At 42.6% G+C, this 13,651-nt stretch overlaps 1 protein-coding gene across 1 annotated transcript in view; it reads right to left on the bottom strand.

Moving 5' to 3' along the window:
• Window positions 1–13,651, bottom strand: part of FAM178B (family with sequence similarity 178 member B) — a 194,033-nt gene that overhangs the window by 32,311 nt on the left and 148,071 nt on the right. Inside the window, exon 14 of the mRNA XM_082229961.1 lies at window positions 7,206–7,337. Within this exon, the coding sequence (XP_082086087.1) occupies window positions 7,206–7,337 (132 nt within the window). The remainder of the gene's footprint in view (window positions 1–7,205; window positions 7,338–13,651) is intronic.

Here is a 13,651-nt window from a genome sequence, read left to right as displayed (position 1 = left end):
AATACTCCCCTTCTGAGGATGCCTAGTATGTAAGGGAATTCCAACTTTCATTTGAATCCATCAGCACATAAAATAGGAGTGTTAGAAAGCAATCAGGCCGCCTCCTCTTACCTCTGCCTCTTTGTATGCATGCAAATGCGAGACCATTAAGAAGAACCCTTTGAGCTGTCTGGATCTTAGAAAGCCTAATGTCATTACTTGTTAATGGAATCCTTCTTCCTTGCCTTTCTAAGTTGAGCCCCCATGGAGAATGCTAAGGAGCTTGCTATTCCATTTCCCATTACTGTACTGTTACTATTTGGGGAACATGTGAAAGGGGAAGGGGGAGAGAATGTTCCACGAACACAAATGTTCGTGCTTGTCCTAAATCTAAGAGCAAGAAGTCTGGGCTAAAAGATTAAGTATGCTGCACTAGTGGACCCTATGTTCTGCAAGAATAACAACAGCTGAAGTCTGTGATCGGTGTTTTTGCACGTCTTTTCCTGTGCATAAATTGTCCTACTTCTGCATATGCTGCCTCTGACTGCTGGAAATATTATTCAGCAAGATCTCCTGGAGTCTGATACAGTGGTACCTCGGGTTAAGAACTTAATTCGTTCTGGAGGTCTGTTCTTAACCTGAAACTGTTCTTAACCTGAAGCACCACTTTAGCTAATGGGGCCTCCTGCTGCCGCTGCGCCGCCGAAGCACAATTTCTGTTCTCATCCTGAAGCAAAGTTCTTAACCTGAGGTAATATTTCTGGGTTAGCGGAGTCTGTAACCTGAAGCGTATGTAACCTGAAGCGTATGTAACCCGAGGTACCACTGTATTTTAACAGTTATTTATTGCCTATCTCATGGGAGAAGTTCCAGCTGGTTATGAAACATTTTCCTTGCTTACCATTTCCTAATAATAATAATAATAATAATAATAATAATAATATAGCACTGCAACTCAGCTCTCTGAAGCTGGATATCTGCAATCCAAGCCCTTGCTGAAATTCAAATATTCATTGGAGACAAACTCTGATCTGCCCTCTTGCAAACTGATACTTAAAATTGACAACGGTCTTGTCATCAAGCCAGTTTCTCAGCAAAAGGAGCTCCAGTATTAGCTCCAGAAAAGATTGTCCTCAAGTTGTTTGGGTGTGCTGGGTCCTTCGCCGCAACACAGGGGAATACACCCCACACATTTCCTTTCTGACCTGCAATAGATGGGTTCCTTGCATACAGCCGCCTGCATGCGCTCCTATTGCTTTCAACGTATGTCAGAGCTGCTGCGGAGGCTGGATAAAGTGATGAGCTTCCCAGAGCTGGAAAAGAGCCCCTGAGCCCAGGGAACAGCTCTTCCTTCCCAGCTGTTTCTCCCATTACCTCCCCTCCTCCAACCTTGCATCCAGGGCCAAGTCCCTGATCAACGCTGATCCTGCACATATGGGGGCCAAAGAGAAGTGCACCAGAACTACCAGGCTAGGACTATGTGAAAGATAACATGTGCTCTGTTGCAGCCTTCACCAACTGGTGCCCTCCAGATATTTTGAAATATTACTCCCATCAGCCCCAGCCAACACATGCTGACTGAGGTTGGTGGGAATTGTATGTAAAACATCTGGAGCTGCGTGAAGACTGCTCTATTGAAATCTGCTGTGAGTGCACTTTTAGGGAGGAAAGGCAGGGTATAAATCCCACTGATAAAAATAAGCATAAATAGGCAAAGCAAAAATTCTGTGCTCAGATCAATCAAATTCTGCAGTTTACATAAATTATGCATATTTGCACGGTATCTCTGAGGTTGCATAATTCTGATCTTAAAACTGTTTTGTGCAATTGACTTTGGCTTTGCTAGTCATGGGGAGAGGAGGGAGGGAAATGGAGGGCACCCCTCCCCAATGAATATAAGAAACAAAGATTTTCAACTGCTGCAGGGAACTGGGACAACACATGTGGATGATCCCATTTTATCCTACTAGCGCTAGTATCTGTGATCTGTAATACAAAGGTCACATCCCCACCACAAATTTAAAGCTCTCTTATAGCTTCCCCAATGAATACCGAGAACTGTAGTTTGTTACGGGTGCTGGGAAATATTAGAAGAGCTCCTCACAGAGCTACAGTTCCCAGCACCCTTTTAAAACTGCAGCCCCCAGGATTCTTTGGGGGAAGCCATGCCTGTTAAAAGAGGGCTTTGCTTGTATGGGGGTGGAGGAGACCTTGGGGCTGATTAACCCTGTCCTTCCTGGTCTAAGCTCAACAGGTTAGCTTACTGATGAAACTCCATTTTTGACCAGCACAGTTATAGCCTGTTGGACATCCTAATGTGAATGTGGGGCACATGGCATTTGTATGGAGAGCGGGCGCTTGGAGCTTCTACTACTCTGACTCTTCAGTTGGCATTGAAGAGTCTCGCTATGTGCAGGCCGGCTGGAAAGCATTAACAGGAAGAGAGAAAAGAGGGAATCCTTTGTGCATGTGCTCAGGTTTGCCTAGCTGTGCTGGAGACACATCTGCCACTCATCTCCCATTGAAACCCTCTGGACAGTGCCTTGCCTGCCTGCTGCATACTTGGCCACGGAACTGCTGACTTTTCTATGTGAGGTTATGGAATAACTTACAGATGAGAAAAGATTTGCCTGCTGACGACACTCTCTAGGTCCAGGGATCTTTGTACAGCCAAAAACCTCTAATTTCTTGTTTCAGTATATAAGTGACAGGAGCTGCAGAAGAAATGAGATTGTTTTCCACTTGAGATCAGTTAATACCCTTGGCTAGAATGTCCCTTTTTATTTCTGTTGCCCTCTGCTTTGGTGAGCCAAGCAGTGAGGAGAAAGAAGAGGCTGTGGTAAGTTTCCAGCCTTTGATACAACAACAGAGAAAAGCAAGGGCTTTCTTGGACTACTGTAACACACTCTATGTAGAGCTGCCCTTGGAGACAGCCTGAAGCTGCAGTTAGTGCAAAATTCAGTCCCCAGGCTCTTGTAGGGATTAGTCTATTGGGATCTTCTAGCACTCTCCTGAAGTAGCTCCACCGGCTGCCAATCAATAGCTGCTGGTTTTGCTGCCCCGGTTTCCCAATGCCAGGCATCGGGGAGGGAGAGGGCAGCAGGGAGCTTGGCACAGTGAGGTGGCATGAGCATCAAAATGGGTGTACAGCTGAGCTGGCACCGGAAGCGATGTATGGCATCGGAAAGCAGGTCATCGATGCAGCCATCCAATGTTGGCTGCTACTACTGTCAATATGCTACTGGACCACGTTATTGGTGCTAAGTAATACATTACAAAGGGATGCGGGTGGTGCTGTGGGTTAAACCACAGAGCCTAGGACTTGCCAATCAGAAGGTCGGCGGTTCAAATCCCCGCGATGGGGTGAGCTCCCATTGGTCGGTCCCAGCTCCTGCCAACCTAGCAGTTCGAAAGCACGTCAAAGTGCAAGTACATAAATAGGTACCTCTCCAACGGGAAGGTAAACGGCATTTCCGTGCGCTGCTCTGGTTCGCCAGAAGCGGCTTAGTCATGCTGGCCACATGACCTGGAAGCTGTACGCCGGCTCCCTTGGCCAATAAAGTGAGATGAGCGCCGCAACCCCAGAGTCGGACACGACTGGACCTAATGGTCAGGGGTCCCTTTACTTTTACCTTTTAATACATTACAAAGCCCAACACAACTTGGGACCTAAATATTTGAAGGAGTGTCTCCTCCCGCAGCAGCTTGCTCACCTCCTAAGATACCCGGGGTGGGGGTGGGTGGGTGGGGGGTGTTCCACAGCCAGCTGAGATCTGTTCCACAGCAACATGGCAAAGCACCTGCTCCATGGCGCTGTCCCTCTTCTCTCCAGCTGGAGACTTTTTTATTTGCACAGCCAGGTTCTGGGTGTTAATATGTAGGCCAGGTATAAGGTGAGACTGTTATTTCTCTACTGGATGCTGTTTGGGTTGTTATTGCTTTTTCCTTTATGGGGTTATTATCAAATGTTGTTGTTGTGGTGGTGGTTTTAGATTCCTTTATTGCAGGGTGGGCTAAAAAAATCTGAATAAATGAACAAAATAAGGGAAAATTAGGATAAATAACTTATTCAAGAACAAAGTGAACACTTACTGTGCAAGTCAGTGAAGTGGAGGGGCAAGAGTACGGAACAAGGACCTGGGAGACCAGGGCTCCAATCCCCATTTGGCCATGAAGCTCTCTTGGCAATCTGGGGCCAGGCACTGCCTCTCAGCTTAGCCCACCTCACAGGGGTGTTGTGGGGATTAATTGGAGAGGAGGAGAACCATATACAGCAGCTTGAGGATCTTGGAGAAATAGGTGGGATATAAATGCAATTAAAAGTAATAATAATACGAAGTCATTATGAGTTCGGATTTGGCACCATTTAGTCATACGCGAAATGTTAGGCTCACATCCAGCTCAAGGCTTGGTAGGTGGTTGCACCCAAGCGTGCGACTGTCCGTGTGGCAGCGCAAGGCAGTCCCTCTTCCCAAGCACATTCTCCATCCCTCCCTTTGCCTGCTTATCTCTCTGCTTTTGCTCCGGCAGCCCAACACTTTGCCCTCCTTCCCCTTCAACCTCAGCCTGCAATTAAAAGCCATGCACCAAAGAGCCGTTCTGTACTCTCTTGTTCCCCGGCTTCCCTTTGCAAACAAGCCCCAGTGGCTGGCAATAAAGAGGTGCTTTTTCTTACTCCTCCAGTCCCTCCTCTCCCCCTTTGATGCCTCCTGCCAGAGGCCCCGGCTCCAAGGCCACGTGGACCTCACTTCAAACTTCTGATGCTGGTGAGAAATAAAGAGATCCTTTGTAGGCCTGTAGAAACAAACCCCTTAACAGCAAACCTCTCGCAGCTGGATATATCTTCCCCCTAGAACGCCCTGGCCCTTCTCTTCAACCCTGATGAAACATCTGATAGAAAAATGATGTAGCACCAGCTAATGGGGTTAGGCAAAAACTTTGGAGGCTTTCGTTTTATAAGACTGAGCTGAAATGGGAGGGAGGATGCAGAGGATGGAGGGGCTAACAGCAACAACAACATCCACTCCACAGAAAACTGATTCCCATATGCTTGCATCCATGGCAGTGAATTTTCAGGAAGGCCAGTGAAACGGGATTAAAAATGTTCATCCATCAATGTGAATGCAGGAAGGATGGGCCAGAGGTGGCGACTGTCCCACTTCTGTGGCTCTATAGCTCAAAACTGCCCCTCCAAGCAGCAATGGGGAAGTATCTCAGGACAACTAATACAGAAGAATGATGTGTGGACAGTCCAGTATAAATCTACCACTGATGCAGCAATGTATTGCACCACAGAATGTCAATGAGATGTTGCTGAATGAACCCGCAAACAAAACAAAACATGAGGGAGTTGGGACCACTTCAGGAGGAAGCTGTTTTGTCATTTCCCCTTCAAAATATTTGGAGCTGGAATTCGCCATGTCCCAATTATTTTGTGAAACTATTATTTTATATCTACAAGGCGAGAAAAGATGCTTCTCCATAGAATAAAATTAATGAAATAGCTGACAATTTCCCACCCTTTCATATGATCAAAATGTTCCACCTCACTGTACAGGTACGTCATCAAGAAAAGTCTGGCTTTGTGCATACTGCATCCAGTAATTCAAGAAGAATGTCGACAAATTGCAAAATATTCCGAAAACACCTCATAAAAGCATCTCAGATAAACATTGGAAGTTGCTGCCTTTGTCCATCTAGCCCAGTATTCTCTGATGGGCAGCAGCTCCCCAGAAACTCTGGCAGAGAGGGAGAGAGAGAGGTCTTTTCTGTCACCTTCTAACTGGAGATGCCAGGCTGGACCTCAGACGCTCTGAGATCTACAGCTGAGCTATGGTTCCTCTGTAAGGAAGGCATGATGTAGGTTGGATAAGTTTCATCTCGAGCAAGTGCCAGGTGCTAGGTCTGGCCAGAGGGATAGATCCTGATTTCCCATCCTCCCCCACCCGTACATCAAATGTGAAGAGTTGGTGACCCCACTCACCTGTCAATCATGCCATGTCACAATGACATCAGGTGACACAGCACTTGGAAGCCCCTAAAATCAGCTAACTTCAAAGTACTGCCCTGAGGTCTTCCAGTCTCCTTCCATCATGTGTTGGGACTGTTCTGATACAGTCTCAGTTCAACAGTGAGACTCAGCAAGCCTGGGCATCACCCCACAGGAACTGAGAATGTGACTTTGGAACAACTCCCCCAAATAATCTGCAGTGATGAGCAAAGGCTGTTCCACAGCAAGCAAGCATGTTCACGTGGAAATGTGTCCCTGAAGGTTAAATGCTTGAAAACCAGTTAGCTAGCTAAAATTTGTTTCCAGCTGGATTTTTACAAATGGAAAGAGATGAGCAGTAATGTCACTTAGACATGGAGCGCAGGACAGTAGCTCTAAACTGCCAGGAGGCAGTTGAGGGCAAGAGATAAAACCACCTAAATTTAAGAATAATTCAGCAGTGCAGCAAACTGACAAGAAAAGGATGTGAGATTTATTAGAGGGGCGCAAAGTAGTTTTCTAGGCAGCCCCACCCAGCTTTGTTGGAGGGCAGCTGGATCTCCTCATTCTGCTGCAAAGAGGGAAGGGTCTCCACAGGCCCTTCCAAAGGTTATTCATCCCATCTCCACAAGGTTGAAGAGGCATCTGCAGGGTACCTTCTTTATGGAAGCCCCCCCTCCCCCACCCATTCAGGTGTTCCACTGGATCCTGTTTTAAGTCTCCAAATTTACTAAATCAAGTTCTATTCGGAGATTGCAGCCACTTCCCATCAACAAAAGTCTGTCCGTTTTGTCAGTCTGGACTCTGCACACTCCAGCGGACCGTTTTCTGCTCCTTGATTCCCTGCCGCTGCCGCCGCTCTGCCCCACTGCACAACCCTTCTGCACTCACAAAGGCCAATAAGTGCAATTCACACCACACATTTAAAAGCACTATGATACTGCTTGAAACACACAAGTTTCCCCTAAAGAATTCTGGGAGCTGTCATTGGTTAAAGGTGTGGAGACCCTTATTCCCCTCACCTCACAGAGCTACAATTTCCATAGTTCCCTGGTAAGAGGGACTGACTGTTAAAGCACCCTGGGAATGGGGTCTCCTGACAACTTTCAGCACCCCTAACAAACCAGAGTTCTTTGGCGGAAGCGAAACCACGATGGTTTAAAGTGGCTTCATTGTGCTTTAAATGTAAGGAACGAAGGCGGTCAAAGCCTTCCTCAACCCCCCTTGCTTTTCTCACCTCCAGGTCAAGTTCAGTGAGCACCTCCTGCTGGCTTTTCCCAGGCTGCACCTGAAACCTCTGACCTTGCTGTAGGCCCTGCTTCAAAAGGGCAGGCTTCATGAGGGGCAGGAGATGGACCAGCTGTTGCAACTGTGGGAGAAGAGAGGCGCTCAGAGTTAGTGGCTGCCATGGGCACCATGGGAATCGGTGCTCTAAAGCGATCAACTGGGACACCCCCTACACCCCCCAATTAGTGGTCAACAAATCTGTCAGGGTCGGGTTCTCTCAGTTTCTTATTTCTCCAGTCTTAAGCTCAAGTCCACTACATTTCTGCAACTCAAATACATTTGTATGTGGTATTTTCACTAACATTGTCTGTTATTCACTCTGTACACCAGTTCAGTGGCCTTATGCTGCAAAGTAGTTCATACATTTGCTTAATAAATAGCTAAAATAACCACACCTGCTCTTTTACGCATACTTCCCCCTACTATAAGTATCTTTGTACAGTGGTACCTCAGGTTAAGAACTTAATTCGTTCTGGAGGTCTGTTCTTAACCTGAAACTGTTCTTAACCTGAAGCACCACTTGAGCTAATGGGGCCTCCTGCTGCCGTTGCACCACCGCCGTGCGATTTCTGTTCTCATCCTGAAGCAAAGTTCTTAACCTGAGGTACTATTTCTGGGTTAGTGGAGTTTGTAACCTGAAGCATCTGTAACCTGAAGTGTCTGTAACCTGAAGCATATGTAACCTGAAGTGTATGTAACCCGAGGTACCACTGTACATATTATTTGCATACAAATGTTTATAAATGTGAATTTCATGTATTGTGAAATTCCCGTATTGTTTTCAGAAAGTGCCAACTAAGAATCCAAAGGGCAATTTCTCCCCCATTGCTGCAGCCAACCTCTTCCCACTTCTGCCTTTCAGAAGGAGCTGAGCCCCATGGCAGCAAGGGAAGGGGGGCGGCTGCTTTGTCTCGGCAACACCTGGCGCCAAGAGCAGCTGTGTGCTTTGCTGCGACCTAATAATAGAGGCAGGGCCAGACCCTTCAATTCCATGGGCTGCAGCCGACAGCCCAGCCAAGAGGCCCGTGAAGATCGAAAGCCCACCGAGTTAGACGCACGTGGAGATCAACGGGGTGAAGCACTATTCACTCTGGCACCATTCCCACAAACTGCAGATGTTTGGACTGTACCACTTCAGAATTGCAGGTGGGGACTCACATGAATTAAAGTGCTCCCAATATTGAAAGCTATGTGAACAAACAGATCCGCGCACAGTTATAAGTCCAGGAGAACACTCACAAGCCAGCCTTGCCCCCCACATACACATTTTCTGTGTATGGGGATTTTTATTTTTTCCCTGGCATGGCAGAGCATTCAACTATGTGACTCTTCAACTGGCACCAGAAGTGGTACAGCTCAGAAACAAGCACATTTTACCACCCACTGCTGGCAACACGTGGGTCTAAACAATGGGCTGAGGACAAGCCTTTGGCCCCATGTCCTCCTCCTTCCCAATTTACGCCAGGCCCAAGCCCTGTCTAAGGACATTTCCTTGGATTCACCCCTTGCTATCTTTCCTTTGCAGTCCCTCCTTTGAGATACTTTGCCGACAAAGGCAAGGATGAAGAGCCGCAAAGGTAGCAAGAGGTGAAGGCTGTGGAAGAGGAAGAAGGCTGTGGACTTCATGGAAAGGTGAGTTGGGGGGAGGGACTGGAAGGAAAAGAGCAGGGGGGGGGGGCACCACGTAGGTGTTCTGGGAAGCCGTTCTCGGCTGTGCAGCTCTTCCACATTGGGGGGGGGCGCTATTACTGGCACCCCGTTTCTGGATTCCTCAGTGCACTTCCAGGCAGAATCTGGCACTTTTCAGACTGGGTGTGGAGGGAGCAAGGGATGGAAGCAAGGGATGGGTGTCTTATTTTACAGGTTAAAGATATGTCAGTTCTCCCTTGATGCAGACAGAACCGTAAGGAAAACTGACTCAAAGGAAGGGAAACTACCAATTGCGTTCTTTAATATGGTGTCCAACTTTGATTTGATTGATCTATGGCTTTTTAAGCACCTGTTAGAACGCCAATTCACATTTTTCTTCTCTATACACAATTCTTTTTACAGAATAGATCACCTTTGGGCTTCAAAATAATTAATAACTTGGGTAAAAAAGGTGGAATTTCAGCCTAGAACAATATCTGATCATAATGCCATTTTGATGACAATAGCAGGTGAAAAATGTTCCTCATTTAGAAGGAGGTTAAACAATGCCGTACTGCAAAGTGAACAGAATGTAAACAAGGGGATTCAATCCCTACAATCATCTGCTGATTTTAATCTAAACAAAGAAACAGACTTAAGTATAGTATGGGACGCTAGTAAAGTGGTGATGAGAGGTTTTTTAATTCAACAAAGCGCTTTCTTAAAAAAAGGAAAAGGAAAAAAAGAAGCAGGAGTTGTCAGAGGCATTATTAGAAAAGGAGAAGGAACAAATCCTAAAACCAAAGGATGAAAATATCATACAAGCAATTAAATTACTTCAGGCACAATTTTCACTATTAGTGAATCAGGAGATTGAATAGAAAATTTAATTAATGAAACAGAAAAAGTTTGAATTTGCTAATAAACCAGGCAAACTGCAACTTAAAAAAGAATAAGATAATAAATAATATCTATCTATCATCTCTATCTATCTATCATCTATCTATCTCTATCTATCTATATCTATCTATCTATCTATCTATCTATCCATCTATCTATCATCTATCTATCATCTATCTATCATCTATATCTATCTATCTATCTATCTATCTATCTAGCTAGCTAGCTAGCTAGCTAGCTAGCTAATCATCTATCTATCAACAAAAAGGACTCCAAAAACCATGTTTTATCTTGCTTATGTATTTCTCTACCTACAACACCCAATAGAAAGGCTTCTGGTTTCTTTACAATGTATATTTCAGCATTTTTAAAAAGTTCATTATATATCATTTCCCAGGAAGCCTTCATTTTCTTACAAACCCACCACAGATGGTAAAAGATACCCTCTTTTTCTTTACATTTACAACACTGATTATTTAGTCTGTACATTTTTGCCAACTTCACTGGTTTATGTACCATCTATACATCATTTTCATTACATTTTCTTTAAGTGAACTGCAAGCTGTAAATTTTATTCCATCTTTCCAAAGTTTTCACCAATCGTCTAATTGTATATTATAACCAATGTTTTTGCCCAATGTATCATAACTGATTTAACTTCCTCATCTTTCACATGCCATTCTAAAAGTAGTTTACACATTTTTGACAATATTTTAATTTTAGAACTCAACAAATTTACTTCGAACCTAGATTTTGTAGATTCAAACCCATTATTTTTCTTATCTTCTTTAAATATTACATTTATTTGATGATAATGCAACCAATCTTTCACTAAGCTTTTAATTTCTTCGTAAGATTTTAATTTCCACTGATTGTCTACTCATAGCTGTCAACTTTCAGATTTGAAAATAATGGATCAGCAGCCTCGAAAATAAGGGATCAGCAGCCTCACCTGTTCCAGAGACAGTTTATGGGATATCTAACAATCCAGGATAGCAGCGGGAAACGGCGCTGAAATACGGGAATTTCCCGCAAAAAAGGGAAAGTTGACAGCTATGTGTCTACTTCGAACACCAAATTTTCATAGGTGGCCCAATTTCCTTCCATATTTAACTTTTTTACACTTGTAGACTCCAATGGCGATAACCACCATGGTGTTTTATATTTTTACAAACTCTTATATCTGTTCCATACCTCGTATAATGATTTTTGAAATATATGGTTCAAAAAACCCTTGTTTACTTTTACTTTATCATAGCATAAGTATGCATGCCACCCAGATCTGTTATCATATCCGTCCAGATCTAATAGATCTGTTTTCTTTAATAAAATCCAATCCCTGAGCCAGCACAGACAAGAGGCTTCGTAATACAATTTTAGGTCTGGCAAGGCAGAGCCACCTCTTTCTTTTACATCTGTAAGTAATTTAAATTTAATTCTTGGTTTCTTCCCTTGCCAGATATATCTTAAAATTACTTTTGCCACTCTTTAAAATTGCTTAGTCCATTTATAATTGGGATTGACTGGAATAGAAAAAAACATCTTTGGTTGCACATTCATTTTAATCACAGAAATTCTACCCCACAGGGATAGTTTTATTCTTCCCCATATTTCTAAATCTCTTTTGATGCCATTCCACACTGGTATGTAATTATCTTTAAACAAATTAATATTTTTAGATGTTAGCCATACTCCTAAATATTTTACTTTTTTAACCACCTCTATACCTTCTTGTTGCAATTTGTCTTTCAAATCCCGATTCATATTCTTTACAAGCATTTCTGTATTTATTTAATTTAAAACCTGCTACTTGCCCAAATTGTTCAATTATTTCAAGTGCTCTTTTAGCACTGATTAAAGATTCTTCCACTGTTTTAACAAGATCATCTGGAAAGGCCCTTAATTTGTATTCATTCCGACCAACTCAAATTCCCTTAATTTGCTCCTCATTTCTCATATTTCTTAACAGGACTTCCAGGACCGTGATAAATAATAATAGAGACGACAGGCAACCTTGTCTTGTGCCCTTTGTAATTTCCAAATTTTCACTTAATACATTATTATTATTCCTAATAAATAATAACATTGATGAGGATAAACACCTGACAAGCTCAAAAGAAAAAAGGAAAGCATTCGGAAAATGTTATAGGTTACTATATCACCGTGGTAAAGAGGAGTGTAAGAAAATAGACTCTTATTTGAGTAACTGTAACATACCACAAGCATCCAAAGAAAACCAGATAAGTTTGAATGCACCCATATCAATATTGGAAGCACAAATGGCAATACAGAGAATGAAGATGGGGGACGCACTGGGACCAGATGGACTTACAGCAATTTATTACAAAAAGTTCCCGGATGCTCTTATCGAACCCTTTAAAGATACCATGAATAGAATATTGGAGATGGGAGTAATTCCTGTATCATGGAAGGATGCCTTTACTACCCTGATCCCCAAGGAGGACAGTGATCTAAAAAAGACAAAAAATTACAGACCTGTTTCTTTACTGAATTGCAACTATTACACTATTTGCCACAATTTTAGCTAATAGACTAAAAAGACCATTGACTGAGGCAGTCTACAGAGACCGAGTTTTTTATATAATTTTTTTTTTCATTTTTTAAAACAATATTCTTATACATTTACATCATTTTCAATTTCTGCACTTCTGGGATTACTTAGATCCCTCAGACTTCCCCTTGCCCCTCTGGTTTCCAATTTTTCCCTATTTTTTTCATCTAATTACATTTTTCTAATCCATTTTACCTCCTTTTTTACCTTAATTTATATTACATTATAGTATTACAACAATCTTGCTAACGTTTTTAAGTATACACAGTGGTCTCTATAAACTTTTTCCACTCTTGACTGAATTTCTTGTCATCTTGGTGCCTGATCCTCACGGTCATCTTTGCCATTTCGGCATAGTCCATCATCTTGGTTATCCACTCTTCTTTAGTTGGGACTTTCTCTTCCTTCCACTTCTGGGCAAGCAGCAGTCTTGCACCTGTTGTTGCGTACATAGTCTTTTTAAATCTTTTGGTATTTCATCTCCTGTTAACCCTAGTAAAAAGTCTTTTGGTTTTTTGATAAAAGTTATCTTAAACATTTTTTTTCAATTCATTATATATCATTTCCCAGAAGTCTTTTACTATTTTACATGTCCACCAGATGTGGTAAAAAGTACTTTCTTTATCTTTACACTTCCAGCGTAAGTTGGAGGTGTTTTTATACATTTTTGCTAATCTTACTGGAGTCAAATACCAACAGTACATCATTTTCATGTAGTTTTCTCTCAATTACAACAAGCCATAAATTTCAAATCCTCTTTCCACAACTTCTCCCATAAGTTAAATTGTATATTATAACCCACATCTTTTGCCCAGTGTATATTACAGCTTTAACTTCTTCATCCTTGGTGTCCCATTCTAACAGTAGCTTATACATTCTTGATAATAGTTTCTCATTGTTCTCCAATAATTCTTTTTGAACCTTGAGAATTCCTTCCCAAAGGCCACTCCTTTGTTGCTCCTAAGTATGTCACTTAATTGGTGATATTGTAACCAGTCCGTTAATAGGTGCCTTATATCTTGATTTTTTTAAAATTTATTTATTCAAAGTTTGATTGATTTTTTTCCAATTTCAATTGATTTTCCATTTCAGTTAAGAGCTCTCTATAGATTGTCCATTCTCCTTTCATGTTAATTTTTTTAACAGATATTGCTTAAGTGGGGAAAGCCATCATGGCGTTTTATTCTCTAATAAATTTTAATATGTTTCCTGTACCATATAACTTGATTTCCTTATAATGTGGTTCAGGAACCCTTTGTGTACCTTCGTTTTCCCATATCCTAAGTATGAATGCC

The sequence above is a fragment of the Podarcis vaucheri genome (assembly GCF_965113315.1).
Source record: "Podarcis vaucheri genome assembly, chromosome: 7".
In the NCBI taxonomy this organism is placed as follows: Eukaryota; Metazoa; Chordata; class Lepidosauria; order Squamata; family Lacertidae; genus Podarcis; species Podarcis vaucheri.
The sequence above is the reverse complement of the archived record's forward strand: the minus strand, read 5'-3'. Positions and strand labels throughout refer to the sequence as shown.